Consider the following 20,484-nt stretch of genomic DNA (forward strand, 5'->3'; position numbering starts at 1 on the left):
ACACTGCTCCAATTTTTACTGCAGTCTTCCATATGGAACAGCGGTAAAAGTTTTACTGAAATCTAAATATATATATATGATGTCAGAATTATTATTGCATCCAGTTAAGTTAACGAGGAACACATCTGATTAGCCAACAGTAACAAAGTACTAATCAGATTTGCCAGACAACAGGATTTCCCCCCCTCCCCAACAACCCAGCTGTGATTTCTGTATGATTCTATTTCCAGTTAAACTGATCTGCAGTACTTCTTTACCACCGACTCCATTATTTTCCCTCGAACAGACATCAAGTGTGCAAGTCTTCTGTAATTTCTGACATTGTCCTTTCTGCAAGAGCTAACAGAACACTGGAATGTTCGGCTAGATAACGTAAGAAATTCCAAGAACTTCTGAACAGAACCTCTATGCTAGTATACTCACCATCTCATAATGATTATTTTTGTAAATGTGGAAAGCAATCCATAGCATATATGAATAGCAAACAACTTCATGTGACACATGAAATCAAACTCCCACTGCATACATATATATATATGGATGAATAAAAAACAGAAATGACTGTAGTTGCGACAGTGGTCTTTCCTACTTTCGCTATTTATACATCACTCTCAGGAGAATGCAGCACACTACCAAAATATATGTGATTTAATTACTCCTTGATTACTCCCATCAGTGTTTCTTCTCCTCCACAGTTCATAATTTATACAGATTCCCTGAGTTGTGACTGCACTACATTAAAAATCTCCATCTTCCTATCCGGTTATGAAAAAAATCCGATCCTGGTTGATTCAGCATGATGCAACTTCCCAGTCAGTGAAATTTTGTTGGATTCCGGAGCACACTGGAATTCCTGGAAATGAAAATGTAGATAAACACCCCACTAAACACCAACTAAACATCCCATCAGCCAGTATTATACACAAGTGCAGTTTCCATATTCAGATTATAAACCTCTTATCCAACAAGCATGCTACAATCAGTGGAACAATCTATGGCAGTCTCAGACAAACAATAAACTGTTACAACTTAAACATCTAACACAACTGTGGAAATCAAGTTTTCAGAAAAATCAACATGAAGAAGCTGTTCTTGCTAGAACATGAATTAGCCACATCCATCTGATGCATATCTTTCTGCTAACAGTGGTAGATCTTCCACAGTGTGTTCACTGCCATGCCTTGTTAACTGTAAAACACATCATTACAGACTTCCCTCATTACCATACTGACAGGATGCAACCTTCAAATCTTTGTCACCATTAGCTGAACCGTTTATGCTGCATCACCTCATAGGAAACAATGCCACTTTGAAAGAATTCTACAGTGACTTAAAATGAATTCACCTATATAATTGTTTTTAATTAACTCCCTATATTAGCTCCTACCAGTATATAATGAATGGGCACAATATGGCCACTGCAGCCCTTATGCCATTAAAACCTAATATCAAAAAAATTGTTCTCCTTTGTGCACAAGAGACACATTTGCACACCTTCAATCTGTCAGAAGCTTCCCTAAATCCAAAGATATTCTCAAAATTATGACCAAGGGTTTACTTACCCCTCTTGCCTTTTCTTTTAATATAATCACATCAAGATTTTTATCTTGTTGCCTCTCTAAAATACTGCTGTAGAAAATGGTCATCCAATAAATCCAGAAAATGTTTGCTACTATGTGAATAACTAACCCACAAGTTGCTATATCTGGAGAGTTAAAGTCCCCCCCCCCCCAAATTATTAGATATTCTGTTGTTGTTATTTGGTTTTTAGGAGCATTAGCAACTAAGGCCATATTCCTCTGGGATATGTGGTGATCATTCCTTGACCTTTCCGCGTCCTCCGTATTTGGTGGTGACGGGCTCGAACCCCGGTCTAATCAAGAAGCGTGTGCTATGCACTGCTGCTCCTTCCCACCTGGCTACGGAGGCACCTGTTAGATATTTTGATCTACTGGCCCATTCTATTGTTGCCTGTGTAGTTGTTCATTATACTCCTCAGAGTCATATGGCCTATAGCAGACTTCTCTTCTCATTTTAGTTTTCCTAGTGCTTATGCTAAACTGACTAAACATTTCACTGGCTACCCACATCATCTGGGTGCACTGCATTTGATTCTGTGTGCTTCTTAACCAAGAGCATTACTACTCCTCCCACCTTTCCTGTCCCGCCTATCCTTCCTGTACACATTGTACTCATCATATTCAAATTCAACATCATTATGTCTGAGTGGCACCTTCTGATATCTCTACTATGTCTGTTTTTGCAGACTTATACTTCTCATTCATCAGATTTGTTTATTATGCTCCAGTATTAGTGTACAAGCAAGTACACACACACACACACACCTGTTTTTGCTTTTCATAACCCTAACACACCCATGTATATGCTTGTCTCAAGATGACCCCCCAGTAGGCCCTGTAATCTCTGACACCTCACTTTTCAGACTGCTGTGTCCCGATAGAAGCAGTGCAAGAATCACTCTCACCTGTCTTTGCCACTACTGTCAATCTGTTAGTCTCAGTATCTCCTCAGGCTAGCAGTTTCTGACTCACCTAACATTGCCTTGATAGCATCAGCAAATATTCTTTCACCCCTTTTGTATTTAATTGCATCCCATCCCTGTAATAACAGTCTATCCTGTTTAAAGCACAGATCATACTAAGAAAAATTCTGCCCCATGTGCCTTGCACAGTCTTTCAAGTCAATCTTTCAAGTCTTTGTTAGTCAATCACTGAATTGACTAACAAAGCTCTTATAATGTACTCCCTCCTGGCAACTCTGGGCATAATTACACACACTTTCAATTTTCAATCCTTACTTTTTTCTCAACATTGTCCTGTACTTGTTAATTAAATCCTCAGATTTGTCAATCAGATGACCTCGTCTGAAGATTAATTGTCCACTTGTTTAAAAATATGAGACTGCTATGACAGCCTTTTTCAGGACTATTCAGTTGCTTGTCACATAATAGGTGGTCTTTAGTGACAACATGCAGACAAAAAGATAGCTTTAGACTTATTACAACTTTGAAAATCAAATCTTTTATACCACAGTTCATGTCGCATCAAATTTCTTTACAAATGTTTTGTGGTGCCTCCGTAGCCAGGTGGGCAGGAGCAGCAGTGCATAGCACAAGTCCTGGAAAAGGCTGTCATATCAGTGCCATCTATTAAGCAAATGGCTATTTGATGTTTTTGCAATGCCACCTAATATGTTTGAATGCTGCAGGGAAATTTGTTGCAAATGCAAGTTCATTGTATTTTGATAATTAAGATTGTGGCATTATCCATGCAGTCTAAATCTTGCTGGTTGTCACCTTTTTTTCACATATATTACAAATACAATTACTGTTACAAGTGCTGAATTGATTTCTTAATATTTCTGGATTTTAAAATGTTGATATTTTTGTAAAATGAGCCAGATTTTACAGAGCTCAAAATTGTAAAATCCAGACTTGTTGTTACTTATATGCAGAACTTTCTCTTTCTAATTGAGATTCTTTTCTTTATGCCAGATGTTGAGAGTTCAGTGATCTTAAAATTAAAATGGAAATTAGAACATGGTGCGCAGGAGATGAATTGAACTTGGGACATGTTACAAGTGCTGAATTGATTTCTTGATATTTCTGGATTTTAAAATGTTGATATTTTTGTAAAATGGGCCAGATTTTACAGAGCTCAAAATTGTAAAATCCAGACTTGTTGTTACTTATATGCAGAACTTTCTCTTTCTAATTGAGATTCTTTTCTTTATGCCAGATGTTGAGAGTTCAGTGATCTTAAAATTAAAATGGAAATTAGAACATGATGCACAGGAGATGAATTGAACTTGGGACGTGACAGAGGTTCAAGGTCCTAATCCCATTATGACAAATGCTTCTGCAGGAGGTAATCTTATGGGGGGGCATCTCAATTTTAAGAAAAACTTGAAGTATATTCCAGTTTTTCTTATAAATGAGGAAAACTGGAAGAATGGAAGATGGAACTGAACCAGATTATGTCTGTGTGGATCTAAAATTGATGATATAACTAACCAGGGTGTGTGGTGATTTATGTGGGAACTAATGACTTAAAACAAATGAATGGATGACTTGGTCGAGAAATATAAGGTCATTCTGGAAAAGTTTTGCAAGAAGGAATTATATTAATGAAAGTCAATTCCTATAGTAGACTTGGGGACCTTTGCAAGGCTTATGGGGGGGATTCCACAGCATGGCCTATCCCAGTTAATGGAAGAAATTTTTATTTTATAACGATAGAACTTTTTGAACAGAGAAGATTCAATGGTTTTTGCTAATATTTTTCATTAGCAAAATTAGCACGGGGATAGTGCAAATTCAGTGAGGAATCACAAGAATGATATGGATTAGTGACATGGGTCAACATTGCGCTTTCATCCTTCCCCGTGGATGCTTATGTTCAGCCTGAACAACTGGCAGTTATATACGTAATATCAGAAATGTTTTGAGTCACTGAAGAAACACTTGTTTCTTCAGTGACTCAAATGCATTTCCTAGAAACAGATTTACTGGGAGCTCGTCAAGGACTCAAATTTCTTATAACCTGTCAAGAGATGCACCTCCAATTCAGATCCGAGATAAGAATAGTCAAGTGCATACCACTCTCCTTGAAAGTGATCTAGTTTTATTGGAAGACTGTTGTCAGGGAAATGGATAATATTTTTTTGTAATAAAGAGAGAGGTGGACCAGACAAGGGTGTAGCCAGGAGCAACAATTGATGATGTTACCAACAGATTATCAGATTTTAAGTGGGGATAAAGAAAGTATTATTATTTATGTAGGGACTAACAATATTAAACACACATAATGTGACCATTTGTTGGATAAATAAAAAACCATGCTGAAAAAAATGCCACAAGTTAGGTGAAAATACACATGTATTTGAAATTCTGCCCCAAAATAATAGGAGGGATCATATGTTTGAAAGCCTTGTGGATTAACTCAAGACTTGAGGGAATCTGCAAGACTCTAGGGGTGAATTTTTATCACCATGGCCTGCACCTGTAGGTAGAAGGAATCTATTTTGTAGAGATGGCATTCGTTTAAACCAAGGTAGTGCAGGTATTTTTGCCAGTATCATTGAGGATACCTTAAGGGTTCAGAGAAACTGTTAGCTGTGAGAGAATGGTAATTTAGATCCACATTTATCTGATGATATGTGTCAAAGTAATGCTTGCACTCACCTCAAAAATTCTTGTTTTTTGCCACAACAGCTGATGTTGGCAAGATGTTCTAAGGGTAGCAACGTTTGAAATGAGTGGGAATGAGAAAGATAGGGAAACAAGTCTACTATACTTCAAGGGGTGTGTAGAGGCAGTAAAATATAGAAGAATACTTATACTTTAGTCTTAACTGTGTATACAGTAATGTCAGGATTGTTGTCAATAAAATAGCGGCTGAATTTGAACTCCTGTTTAGGACAACTAATGCTAACATAATAGGAGGTGTCTCTGTAGCCAGGTGGGAAGGAGCAGCAGTGTGTAGCACGCGCTTCTTGATTAGACTGGGGTTCGAGCCCGTCACCATCAAATATGGAAGATGCGGAAAGGTCAGAGAATGACCACCGCATATCTCGGAGCAATATGGCCTTAGTTGCTAATGCTCCTAAAAACCAAATAACATAATAGGGCACACAAAAATATGGTGTCACCCAGAAATTGGGGATGATGAGTTCCACTGTGATATGTATAATGATTTAGGAAAGAAAGAGAAGATAGGAGGGTTGGTGGTGTCATGCTTCTTATCAAAAGCAGCCTGAGCATGAAAAGAGCTTTTTCTGAAGTCATGGCTGGCAGCATAGAATCTGTGAGATGTGACTTAATTGAAAACAAAGATATAATGAGTGCAGGAATATTCTATAGATCAGAAGATTGTGAAGAATATAACAAGTCTTTACATGCAAATGGAATGGGCAGGCAAGCAAAAATGTCTTATTATGGGTGACATCAGTCTGCTCCCAGATTAGCATTAGCATTAGTAGAGGCATTTGATGCAAGAAAGCAAGCTTATGCAGCATCAGCCAAAAAAAAATAAATAAATAAATAAAAAATAACCACTTCCACTTCACCCCTCTGTTCGTTCGAAATACCTGTCCAGCTGAGCCTTAAACTTATTTAGGCTATCAACTTCCACGACAAGGGATGGAAGTCTATTCCAGCAACCAACCACCCATTGGCTAAAGGCAAATTTCCTCACGTCTATCCTACATCTGTCTTTCCTCAATTTGAATTTATGCCCTCTCAGGTGATTATTCTGAGCAAGAGGAAGAATCCCATCAGCATTGAGCATGCTCAAACCATTCAAGGCTTTATACACCTCTATCAGATCACCTCGCCGGTGCCTAGTCTCCAGACACTGTAATTTGCAAAACGTAAGCCTTTCTTCGTAAGAGCACCCCTTTGTTCCATTCACTAATCTTGTTGCCCTTCTCTGTACTCATTCCAGCATCTCTACATCCTTCTTGAAATGAGGCCTCCAGATCTGTATACAGTACTCTAGGTGCGGTCTGACCATTGCCTTATACAAGGGAATAATCACCTCCTTATCCCTGCTAGAAAAATTCCTATATATCATCAACAATACACCATGAGCTACTCTTGCAGCCCGTCTGCACTGCTCAGAAAACTTCATATCTGCCTGCACAACCACCCCCAGGTCCCTTTCATTCTCTACCACTGTCAGTGTAGTACCACAGAGTTGATACGTTGCTCTGGGGTTGCTGTTTCCCATATGTAGTACTTTACATTTGTCAATGTTAAACTTCATTTGCCACCTCTCAGCCCATCTGCTCGACCTTCCCAGATCCTGTTGCAGTAGCATAGTGTCAGTAGTGTCCTTGACAACCCTGCCAACCTTCGTATCGTCTGCAAACTTGGACATTAAGCTTGATATACCATCATCAATATCATTTATAAATACAGAAAACAATAATGGGCCCAATACTGAACCCTGAGGGACTACACTAATGACATTAGTCCACGATGAGCAGTGTCCATTGATTACCACTCTCTGTCTTCTCCCCCTCAACCACCCCTTTATCCATAGCAGCAATTTGCCTCCAATGCCACACTGCTCCAATTTGTGCAGCAGTCTTCCATGTGCAACAGTATCAAAAGCCTTTCTAAGATCCAAGTATATAATATCAAAGTTATTCCCTGCATCCAGTTCTTTTGTGACTGCATCATAGTATCCAATCAAATTGGTCAGGCAAGGCTTCCCCTTAACAAAACCATGCTGTGTCTGAGCTATAACTGAAGTCTTGTCTAGATGATCCTGCAGTGCTTCTTTAACCAGTGCCTCCATTAATTTTCCAGGAACAAAAGTTAAACTAACAGATCTATAATTACTTGTCGCCCTTTGATCCTCCTTTGTGAATTGGGGTCACATTTGCACATCTCCAGTCCATGGGTACTTCCCCTGAGTCCAAGGAAGCTCTCATAATTGGAATAAGTGGGAGGGTAACTCACCTTGAGAGTTACCTTCCCACTTTTTGTACCAACATGTCAAAGATAATACTAGGGGTGAAAATATTCTTGACCTCATTATTACTCACAAATCAGATGACATTGCTGGGCTTAAAATACAAGAACCATTAGCAGGTAGCAATCACAAAGTTGTCAATTGGTAGATAAAGAAAGATGTTGTAGTAATAAAGTAAAGGCACGGGTTTTAATTTCAGAAAAGAGAGACTTTAAAGGGGGACAGTTTAAGTGATTATATTGCATCTATTAATTGGGCAAATTACAGAGTGAGAGCAAATATACTTAAATTATGGAATACCCTTAAAGCAAAAATCACAGCAGCCATGAATGCATACATACCATTAAGAAAATATTGCAGGAGGAGGAGGAGGATGCCAAAATGGATGAATGCAGAGCTGGCCAGTGAAATAAATCAGAAAAAGATAGCATTTCACAGTTACAGAGCATTGAAAAATACTGGAGCCTACAACATCTACAAGTTGATTTGTAATACTACCAGAGATAAAGTTAGAGAGGCCAAGGCTGTGTATGAGAAAGCACTAGCCAAGAGAGCAAAGAATGGAGATGAGGAAATTTTCAGGTATGCGAATGCAAGGAAGAAAAAAGCGAATCAAATCGACCCTTGTGCATTGGGAAGGTATTAAACAACCCAGCTGATGTTGCAGATGAAATAAACAGGTACTTTGCATCCATTTTTTACTGAAGAAAACCCTTCATGTTGAGAAGAGACTGTAAGTGAGGCTGAGTCATAATAAATTAGTGATTTTGAAATTACAGATGATTTTTTATAAAAAAAACTTTCGAGTGTAAAGGCAAGTATGGCTACTTTAGTTTATCGGGCATATACCCAGTAATTTTGAGGAAGTATATTGAACCATTGAAGTTAATTATGAGGGCATCTTTGGATTCAGAAGAGATTCTTTTGGATTGGAGAAGTGATATCATATCACCATTTACAATGATGTGCAAAATTTAAAGACCAGCCAGGTTTTCACCGGTAAATTCTCATAAGAGTGGCCTGGATATGGGAAAAGCATACCAAAGAAACCTCGTGAGGTACAGAAATGATGAAGGAAACAACACCGACACAACAACGTACAGAGGGACTTTATTCAAAAATGGCAACATAGCACTGGCTGCCATGATACATATGCATCACTGCCAAAGATGGGACAAAGGGAAGAGGTGGTCCTCAGTAGGAGATATGGCCACCCCTAATGTCAATGCAGGCTTTGCACCACCTGTCCATACTTAGAACAATGTCGTTGATATGTTCTTGCAGTAACATCATCCATTCCTCTGTCAGCGGCATCTTCGGCTGGTGAACATTTTCTGGTGGGTGTGGGCGTGCCGCTAGGCATCTTCCCAGAGCGTTCCATATGTGTTCGATGGGATTTAGATCATAGGAGCGAGCCGGCCAATCCATACGAACAATGTCCTCACTTTCCAAAAGCATATCAACAGCTGCAGTGCGATGGGGTGTGGCATTATCATCCATAAACATGAACTCGGGGCCAATGGCACCTCGGAACAGGCGCATCTGAGGAAGGATTACCTCAGTACAGTAGCATGCACTGGTTACAGTACCGCCTTCCAGTATCTGGAGTTGTGTACGGCCATCCAAGATAACGCCTTCCCAGACAAGAACACCTCAACCGCCATATCGATCCCTTTCGGTGATGTTTGCGGGGTGATACCATGTGCCAACCTCTCGCCAGATTAGGTGATGTCCAGAATCGCTGCTGAGACTGAATCTACTCTCATCAGTAAAGAGTACCCTAAGTAAAGATTTTGTGGTTGTAACCTTTAGAAATAGTGTTGGTTTTGCACATTTCTAAAGGCAGTTCTAAGAGCGAAGTTCGTAACTACAGGCTGGTTAGTCTGACTTCAGTGGTAGGAAAAACCTTAGAAGCAATGATTAACACTCCGTCGGGCGCAACTGATCTATTAGGCACACCTCGAATTCTTTAGTTTGCCACGCCCCCTCAATACGTCATGTCCCCTTCTCCAGCCTGGTAGCTTTCTCACTTCGAGTGTTACTCACAGTGGCAAGGTCAGTTAGTGATTCTCTTTCTTCGTTTACGGCAGACAAGTGAAAAGATCTAATAGGCTCATTGCGCCTGATTACGTTGCAGTTTGACAAGTAAGTTTTCTCATTCATTTGGAATACTGTATCACATATTTACATCAGTAATTTCATTTTATGAAATATCTCATGATTATCGATACATAGGAGTGTGTTTTTTGGCTGTGTTCTCTCAAGCACATTGCGCCCGATCATGTGATTTGTTGCGAAATGTTTCAATATTTTTGCCAGAAATTATTTACAGACATACACACAATAAACATTCATGATTTTTTGTTTGTTCCAGACATAAAAATGTTGAAGAAAATGTACAATCCAAATAAACCCGAAGACCTTGCAGAAATTTACCGTTTATTGGAGGCGTCTGATGAAGACGATGACGAATTCAGGGATGAAAATTTTGAAAACGAAAGCGACATTGATTCAGAAGATAATGTTGAGGAGCGTGAAGAGGGATCGGAAACTGAACAAGAGGGTAGCAGTGAAGATGAAGACGAAATTGAAGAAAATCGCGACTTTTATATGGGAAAAGATAAAGTCACAAAGTGGTATAAGACTCATCGACAAAGCAAAGTTCGTAGGAGACCTCAAAACATCAAGACTCGCTTACCTGGGGTTATTGGAGCAGCAAAAACAGCAAAAACTCCTGTGGAATGTTGGAACTGCTTATTTACAGAGGACATTCTAAATGATATCGTAAAGTATACTAATCAGTACATAGATAATATCAAAGAAGCATTTTCCAGAAAACGGGATGCAAAACATACAGATTTAGTTGAAGTACGAGCATTTATTGGTTTACTCTACTTGGCTGGTGTTTATAAAGCGAATAGACTATCCCTCGAGGAGTTATGGGGAACAGATGGCGACGGCATTGCCAAGTTCAGTCTTGTCATGAGTATCAAGAGATTCAAATGTCTCATACGGTGTCTTCGATTTGATGATCGAGAAACAAGATCCGCTAGAAAGGAACTGGATCGGCTCGCACCAATACGTGATATATTCACAAAATTTGTGACTAATTGTAAAGTTAGCTACTGTATTGGTGAAAACGTCACGATAGATGAAATGCTCCCAGCATTTCGTGGCAATTGTCCTTTCCGGCAATACATCCCTTCAAAGCCAAGTAAATATGGGATTAAAATTTTCTCCCTAGTAGATGCGAAAATGTTCTATTTGCTCAACATGGAAATATACGCGGGAAAGCAGAACGAAGGACCCTTTTGTGTAAGCAACAAGGCACCAGATGTTGTGAAAAGGTTGGCGGAACCTTTGTTTGGCTCGGGAAGAAACATAACGGCCGACAACTGGTTCACACAAGTGAGTCTTCTAAATGAATTGAAACTAAAGAAACTCTCCTACGTTGGAACCATCAGGAAAAACAGTTAAGAGCTACCAAATGATTTCATAGCCACCAAAGCCAGAACACAACACTCTAGTATTTTTGGTTTCAGTAGTGATGGTGATACATTGGTATCCTATGTCCCAAGAGAGAACAAAAATGTCCTCCTTGTATCATCATTGCATGAAGACGACTCAATTGATGTTTCTACTGGCGAAAAACAAAAACCAGAAGTAATCACTTTCTATAATTCGACTAAGTTGGGAGTAGATATTGTAGACAAAATGTGTGGTGCATATAATGTGTCTCGAAACACAAAACGGTGGCCCATGGTAATTTTTTTCACAATGCTAAATATTGCTTCAATCAATTCCCAGATCATATATGTCGGCAATGGTTTTGCAGATCTGAGAAGGAGACTGTTCAAAAAACAACTCTCTAACGAACTTGTGCTTGGTCAACTTGCTCGACGAAGTCTCAAGTCAATTGGGATGCCATCAAACCTTCAACAAAAATTGAAGAGATTCGCTCCGACTCAAGAACAACTGAATGAAACAGAACAACAATTACCTCCGAAAAGACGCAGATGTGAAACTTGCACCTCAGAAACTAATCACAGGAGATTAAGTCAATATGAATGCAAAAAGTGCCATACTGCTACCTGCCTCTCACATGCTGTTTTCATGTGTCCTCAATGCTATAAAAGAGAGGTAGAAGGACATATCAATGATGAATCAGAGTAATGACCAATTTTCCAGTTCCTTATATTCTTGTTCTAATTCAATGCAATTTTCATTATTATAGCTCATGGAAAAATGTATATTCATTTTCTCAAATAAACTTATGTTATTTTCGAAAATCATGACAAACTGTTTTATTTCTCTTCTTTGGTGTTTGTAGTTGACAATTTTTTCGTAAGAAAATGTGAACATGCGTAGAAAAGATCAGTAGATCAAAGTGTGCTTCCCAGGCTCAATGCGCCCGATCGTGTTCTACAACATATTGCGCCCGACGGAGTGTTAAGAGTGCAATCCAGAGACATTTAGATATACATGGTATATGAGGATGTGATAATAACACACAAACATGGTTTTGTTAAAGGAAAACCGTGTTTAACTAACAGTAAATTTTGACACAGTTACTCAAAAGCTGGATGTGGGAAACAGTTTTGATATAGTTTATTTGGACTTTAGCAAGACATTTGACTCATTCTCTCACGAGAGGTTAGTGCAGGGGTTGGCAACCTTCTTTGAATGAAGAGCCATTTTTTTATCTAATTAAAAAAAAAAAAAAGTGAATCCGAAGAGGCGTACCTCAGCTCAATATGGGCCGACCGGGCTAGCCGGGTGGGTAAAGTGCCTGCCTGGCAACTCAAAGGTCGTGGATTCGAATCCCGCCTCGGACTTGGATCAACGTACTGCAAAAACCTTGGGAGGTGCATTATGGCCACAGAAGCCGATGCGCCAACAACTAACAAAAAAAAAAAAAAAATCAGCTCAATATGGGGGGGGAGTTTTTTAAGAAATGGAACAGTGGGAAGGTGTTTTATTAAAATATATATTTTTTGAAATATTATTTATTAATACTGAAAAATTTAACAAACATCCAATTAGGTACCAATTAATGTGACTTTTCCTGCTGAACTTCTTGAGCGAGTCTCTCAACATTAGGCGAGTATGCTGTAATTTTTATCTTTAAACATGCTGATAGACTCTCATTGATCAGATGGTTTCTTGATTGATTTTTAATATAGTTCATGTTTGAAAATATTTGCTCGGAGAAATACATTGCTTGTCATACATGTGTGCTAAAAGTTAACGAGCTGCAGTTACATGTTCAAAGAGCCGCATGTGGGTCATGAGCCACAGGTTGCTGACCCCTGGGTTAGTGCATAAGCTGGAACATTTTGGGATTACTGGAATAATTCTAAGATGAATTGCTGAGGGCTGTAGGGGTCCCTCAAATATCAGTTCTTGGACCACTTGTTTCTGAATTTCATAAATCATATTGATGATGGGATAGAAGGCTTGATGTCACAATTTGCCGGCAACGTAAAGATTCATGGAGTAGTTATTGATCAGTACTAAGGAGCACTCCTTGAGGGTTACTTTAACAGGCTGCAAGAATGGTCAGAAAAGTAGCAGCTATGTTTTAATGCAGCAAAATGCAAGGTCTTGTACTTAGGGAATAGCAATGACAAAATAAATTATACACTTCATGGGATTGAATTAAAAACATTAGAGGAAGAAACGGATCTGGAAGTTATAATATGGGCAGATATGAAGTTTTCTGAACAGTGTAAACAGGCAGCCAGGAAAGCCCACGGCATCCTATTGATGCTTTATTGAACATTATCCTGTAGAGATATTGAAGACATAGTCCCACTGTATAAGGCAATTGTAAGACTATATTTGGAATACCATGTTCAGGTATGGAGACGTCATCTGAAAAGAGACATTGAGCTTCTTGAAACACTCCAAAGATTGGCAACTCGCATGGTGAGAGTGGCAAAAATGTGACTATATTGAGGAAGGACTTTGAATATGTGGGTTAGAGAATTTGGAAAACAGACACCTCAAAGGTGACTTGATTGAGGTTTATAAGGCCCTGGGGGGATAGTAAAATGAATAAAGGTGAAATTTTCAGTGTTATTGAAAATTCCAGAACGTGGGGGCATAAATTCAAATTACAGGGAAAAAGGTTTATAAATGAAGTTTTCTTTTAGCCAGCAAATTGTTGATTGCTGGAATAGGTTGCCTTCACAGGTAGTTGAGGCTGACAGTTTCAATGAATTCAAAGGTCAAATGGATGGTTACCTATGTGAGGTGGGAAGCAAATGATTTGTATTTTCTTTTCTACTTGCTTCCACCCCCCCCCCCCCACTGGCCAATGCAATAAAAGAAGCCTTCCTTGCACTATATGGATATTACTAAATACATAATTTAATTTCCCTAAACAGTAAGGCCAGGAGTGTAAATAAATTAAACAAATTTGTGCTTTTGATTAGATCATCCAGTGTGATACGATGTACCTAATGGCAGCTGGCTGTCATCATCTAACCCCAGGGGCTTACATCTGGTGAGTATGGGCTTGGCATACCCAGGGTCCTGAGCTGGATATCATCATTCTTCTCCTTCTTGGTGATTCCCTTCTACTTCTTACCCCCTCCTCCTCTCTCTCTCAGGTAACTGAGAAATTTTTTTTGGCTAGTGCAACATAAGCCTCAGGCTTCCTTGCACCATATGGATAATAATAATAGTAATAATCTAAAGAAAGGGGACAAAGAATTTCATTCATTATGGTGAATATAGTGTGTTGAGAAGAGATGAGGAGAGTTGAATGGGAGGAGGGGCATACTTCCTATTAAAAACTACTTGAAAGCAATTAGAATATACATAGAACCAAATCAAGTTCAGATGGATTGAGTCTGTGTGGGTATAAGATGATTGCTATAAAGGGAAGATGATAGTAGAGATATTTTACAAGCCAAATGATTCTAAGGAGTATGACAGAAATCCCTTCAAGCAGTATCAATTGGCAGGAAAGTGTGATTGCCTCATTATGGGCAACTTCAACCAAACTTGAGAAGAACTAGTTCATATGAGCTAGTTCTGTGGCTGATTTCCACTCGGTTATAGTGTTCATTCAAAAATCTCCTTTATTTCCCTTAATTCATCACCATTGCATGTAATTTTATCTGCTAAGTTATCATCAGGCTTGATGGGGTCTTTTTGTTTATACCATCTTCAAAGGGGATGCGCTTTTGAAATATGGCAGTTGAACGTGCCCAGGCTATAAATATGGCCTTCGACAAGTGTTTGCTTCCCCTTTGAAGGTGGCATAAACGAAAAACCCCCATAAAGCTTCAGGAATTCTTCTTCCTTTATACTTCTAATTATTTTGCCATGCATGGGTTTAGGGTAAAAACTTGCTTTTATTCCTTCGTCCTCTTACTAGATTTATTTATTTCAATACTATTCTAATTACATCTTACCTGAATGCAGTCATTCCTGAAAAAATCTCAGTTAAGAAAATTTCTGACTCAAAATATAATATTTAAAAAATTTATATGCCTATAATAATTCTTAATAGCCTATACATTTTATTTATCACTTTATTTGGTTTAAAATTCACACCATTTATTTTAAATTCAAAATGAGAACACAGATCCTCTGCATGAAAAATCAAAATAAGTTAGCAGTTGTCCGATTTTACGAAAATTAGCGGGTGTCGATTACGCAAGTTCTCTGTCTAACATGTCTAATAAAGTTTTGAGACTATAGGATTCCCATAATGTTTTTTACACAAAACACTTGTCATGATGAATCAAAGACTACAAATGAAGAGCAAGATAAACACTGACAAGGAGAAAATTGAGTATACTTAGTTATGCAAAGCCATTAGAAAGAGACTCAGAGAGGACATGAGAATATTTAACACAAGAAAAGTAGAACAAGCATTAAGGGAAAACATAGGACTTAAATCAGCAGTCAGTAGCAATGATACTGAATTTGAAGAATAGTGATGGCATAATTCAAATAGCAGAAGACTACTGTAAAGTATTATATAAGGATCAAGGGGATGCCAGCATCACAAATTAACAACACATACAACATACCCGATATCCTTCCTGATGAGGTAGAACATGCAATGAAGAAAATGAAGAATCAAAAAGCCCAAAGTGAAAATGAAGTTAATGTAGAGTTGTTAAAATTACAAAGAAGAGACATGACCCAGAAACTGGCAAGACTCTTCACAAAATACATTAGGAAAGGTGTGATGCCCAAGTTGTGGAATAATGCTATCATAATTATTTTTTTGCATAAGAAAGAAGATAAATCAGAAATTGGAAATTATAGACCAATTAGCTTGTTGTCCCATATCTACAAGTTGTTCACAAGGGTCAGTACTAACAGATTAGAAAGAATACTTTATAAGAATCAACTGAAAGAGCAAGCTGGCTTTAGGACAGGATTCTCAACTATGGATCACCTTCATGTAATATCACAGCTAAGGGAGAAAGCAAATGAATATAAAACACAATTATGCCTATCATTTTTTTGATTATGAAAAGGCATTTGACTCCATACTGCATAAGGCAATGTTTTAGGCACTGGAAAGACAAGGCATAGACATCCCATACATTATGATTTTGAAGAAAATATATGAGGACGCTATCTCCTTTATTAGACTAAACAAAGACAGTAGCAAATTTAAAATTGAGAAAAGAGTTTGACAAGGAGACACAGTATCTCCGAAATTGTTTAGTCCTGCCCTTGAAGAAGCTTTCAGAAGATTGGACTCATCACAGAAAGGAGTCAATGTGATTGGAGTGTACCTAAACCATTTATGATTTGCAGGTGGCATTTTGATCATAAGCCATGATTTCGAATAATTAGAGGAAAATCTTAATCAGTTATGCAGAGTTAGGATTTCGGAATAAAAATGAATGTGGTTAAAACAAAAGTAATGGTGAACAAGTATGCCACAAGAAGTAATATAACCATTGAAGGAGCAGAAATTGAAAAGGTAGATTCATGTACTTATCTTGGACAAATCATTAGCTGTAATAATGATAAATGACTGGAAGTCAAAAGAAGAATAAATCTCAGATAGATAGCATTCAGGAAATATAGTCACATATTGAGAAGCAATATCCAAATTTGTCTGAAACTTAAAATAATGAACCAATGTATATTCCCCACAATGACATATGGAAGTGAACCTTGGGTACTCACCAAAGAATGTAAGAGAAGCTGAAAAATGGAATGAATTATATTTGGAATTAGACTGTTGGATAAGAAGAGAAACACATGGATTAGGTAAAAGACATTCTTATCAAAACTAAAGAACTGAAATGGACTTGGGCAAGACACATCGCTGGAAGACATGATGACAGATGGGCTAAGAAAATAACAGAATGGTACCCAAGAGGAGCTAGAAGAAAACATGGAAGACAACAACAGAGATGAACAGATGAAATTCAAGAGTTCGTGGGCAGTAAATGGATGGTTATCCACAAAACAGAAGGAAGTGGAAAGTTGCTGGAGAGGCCCTCATTCTGTAGTGGATTGAAAATGGCTGATGATATTGATGTGATTAATAGGTAATATCCATGTTCTAATTCTCGCCCTCTCTCCGCTATCATTTATATGATAGTTTCATTTATATGATAATTTTATTTATATTATCATTTTTATGATATAAACGATAATAAATTATAAATGGAGTTTGTATATTTATGCTATGGGATGAAATTGTATCAGAGTGGGTTAATAAACAAGAAATCCATATTGAAGCTCACTACCAAAATCTGCTGTGATAGGATAGCATGTTTTGCCACTTTTTTTTCAGATAGCTCTTGAATTGAATCCCATAGAGCCTGGAGGAATTCTTAATAGTCTCTTTAGTTAGAGCTTCAGTTAAACATAGAGAGGAGAGTTAGGATTTCCTTGCAAGCCGAAATAGCTTACAGGAAAACCCAGCCCTATTACCAGTAGCTTGGTTTTTCAGCTTGTTTAATATGCAAATAAACCTCTGAAGACTTGTGCACCAAAGAATCTCTGAAACAACCAACAACTCCTTTGATATAATTTCTGTAGAAGATTGAAATGCTGCTATGATTTTTTCTTATTCATTATCCCCTTAGTAAGAAAAAAAACTTAAAAATCTGAAACAGTATAATTTTCCAAAGATATAGAGTGGACCACCGAAATGAATCATCTAGAACTGTAAATGGTTTGCTTCCACTGTCTAATAGTTTTTTTGTTTATTGAGAGACTAGCCTTCCTGTGAATTTTATAGGATAACTTAGTAATTATCAATTCAGTCTGTTGATCTTATTACCCTTTAATCTTATCAAGCTGAAATTTTGTAAATTGTCTGATGATATTTTATTTATCTGATTTCATGTTTAATAACAGCAAAAATATCTTATAATTATAGATGTAGAACACAAACTCTGCAGCAGCCAAAGTTCAGCTTCCAGCTATACATATGGTGTTTCTCCTGGCATTTATGCAGGTTTAATGGTACCTGAGGATCAAGATAGTAATACATACGTTGTGTGTCATAAAGGTATATATAATTCATAATCTTAACTAGTATTTAAATATATGAACTGTGAATTTATAGAAAATGTTAAAACTTTCAGAAAAATTATATTGCCAATAACTCTGGAAAGTAAATCTAACAAACCATAAAAAGGTCTGCCTTTATGTAATTAGACACAGTACCAAATTGGAATCAAAATTATTTAAATTTTTTATTTTTATTTTAAAATTGAAATATTTAGTCTATCTTTTTATATAAACCTAACAGTAAGTCAGAACCAACATTGGTAAATACACTAAAAGGACATTGAAATAGGACCACCTACCTATATCGAGTTGGAACTTTAGGCATTCACAGAACAGTTTGCATTCGTCTGATGTGGATATCCGTTTTAGTAGAGGCAAATAATGATTCAAAGAAGCAAGCTTATACAGCATCAGCAAAAAAAAACACATTTTCGATATCATGTGTTCATCCTCTCCAATATAAATAATTTGTCTAATTTACTTAAATTTATTCAAATACCCACTACATGCTGGCTGTTGTGGGACAGTCCCACTGCAAAGTGCTCGGGACTGTCTCACATTGTACCCTGTTCAGTTGCACCAGCATGGCAATTCCCATTGGTCCACATGAGCAGCTACAGTCATCTTTTGCCCTGTTCATCTGCCATCAGTTTCGCCTCTGTGGTTTTAAGGAAGAATATACACTTGCATATTGGTGAGTTGGGAACAGTACATAGGCACACTGTCTCCTGTGTCTTTTGTATTGCTTAAAAAGTCTGTCATTCTTCCCATGCTCATCATGTGTAATACTGCACGTCTGCTGTACAAATATCCACATGTCAAAAGTTTACAAGGTTACGACATTCACCGAGCCAAGCTTTTATTCCATTGTGCAATCCACTTGGTCCCATTAAAGCAGTGGTGGTCTTATTTCAGTATTCTTTCAGTGTATTTGAGTGCTGTCAACAAGTAGTATTGTAATAATTTAGGAATTATACTAAGGAACTCATGATGTATCATTAATTGGAAATAAGAAAAAAAATTAGGAATAACCAGTTAGTTTTATCAATAGAAAAATAAAATTATAAGATGACTGCTACCACTTCTCCCAAAAATAAGCCCGCCTTAGAGGTAAGCAACCTACAATGCACAGACAAGTAAGATTCATGATAAGAATTTGATCTAGCCCACAGTGATGCTCAGATATTATTTATAATCTGTCCATTCACCAGTGCTGTAGATGCAGATGGCTATATCAAAACGACAGAGAGTACTGCAAACAAGCAAGGTAGTGCTGTAGTGTTGCATATATGAGTATCTGCTACTTAACCTGCTCTGCACTGCTCTTCACTTGCTGATTTTATTGGGATTGATTCTTGGCATGTTTTGTGTAAAAGGCTGTGATTTGCATTCTTTCCTTAAGTGGCTGCCAAGAATCCCAAGCACATACTGACATACCAGTCAGTGCGTGCCTGGAATTAAAGTTCCTGGTGATCGTGTAGGTGGGGCAAGTGGGCTGTGCATCATATTTATCTGTCAGTTGTTCATTTACTATTATTATTATTATTATTATCTCTCTATACATTAAAAAAGTTTTCCTCCTAGTGATATTTATTTGAGCCAATGGGAGAAGAGGGCTGGGGCAATTACAACACTTATTGAGGCCACAACTGCCTCCATAATGTTCAGCAACCTCGTCCACGTAGTTCACTGTCTAATATATGACCATGCCAGGCATCATTGTAATGTTAGCTGATGAAGGGACCCAATATAGTTTGTATGTTTGTAAATAGTTTAGTATTTTATAAATATTTTAAATATTTGTGTAGTTTATAAATATTTTAGTCCTGCTTTTTCGGATGCTACAATATTGTTTGTACATTACATAGGTCATTTCCTGATTAGATATCAATCAGTGCATTTCGACATGTGTGTCTGGAATCCGTGATGTTTGATTTGCTAATTATATGTACTAACATAGTAATTAACACTACCACAACCTAGATTGGCAATCACCAATTCCAAGAGAAAATGGCACCATCATGAGTCTTCGCAGGAATATAGAGAGAAACATGCCGAAAGGTTACGAACTAATCATAGAATAAGTACATTGACAATAGTGCAAGTGGAAAATCGGCGCCTCCGTAGCCAGGTGGGCAGGAGCAGCAGTGCGTAGCACACGCTTCTTGATTAGACTGGGGTTCGAGCCCGTGATCACCAAATACGGAAGATGCGGAAAGGTCATGAAATAACCACCGCATATCCCCGGAGCAATGTGGCCTTAGTTGGTAATGCTCCTAAAAAAAAAAGCAAGTGGAAAATCAGTACTACAGGAAGTGGGTAGCTAATATGGACAAAAAACAGGCCAAGACTCAGCGAACCATTAAATGGCTCGGACGTAACATAAGATCTTCACAAGATCCTGATAACAAAGGAACCGCTGAGGTATCATATTGCGGTTATGTGTATGAACATAGTAATGTCAACATTGCAGCGG

General features: G+C 37.8%; 1 protein-coding gene across 1 annotated transcript in view; it reads left to right on the forward strand.

Annotated features, from left to right (window-relative positions):
* fab1 (1-phosphatidylinositol 3-phosphate 5-kinase fab1) overlaps window positions 1-20,484 on the forward strand; it is an 809,612-nt gene that overhangs the window by 586,953 nt on the left and 202,175 nt on the right. The window contains exon 31 of the mRNA XM_090380831.1: window positions 17,875-18,006. Within this exon, the coding sequence (XP_090236957.1) occupies window positions 17,875-18,006 (132 nt within the window). The remainder of the gene's footprint in view (window positions 1-17,874; window positions 18,007-20,484) is intronic.

The sequence above is a fragment of the Mastigoproctus giganteus genome, chromosome 9 (assembly GCF_048544385.1).
Source record: "Mastigoproctus giganteus isolate SK-2022 chromosome 9, ASM4854438v1, whole genome shotgun sequence".
In the NCBI taxonomy this organism is placed as follows: Eukaryota; Metazoa; Arthropoda; class Arachnida; order Uropygi; family Thelyphonidae; genus Mastigoproctus; species Mastigoproctus giganteus.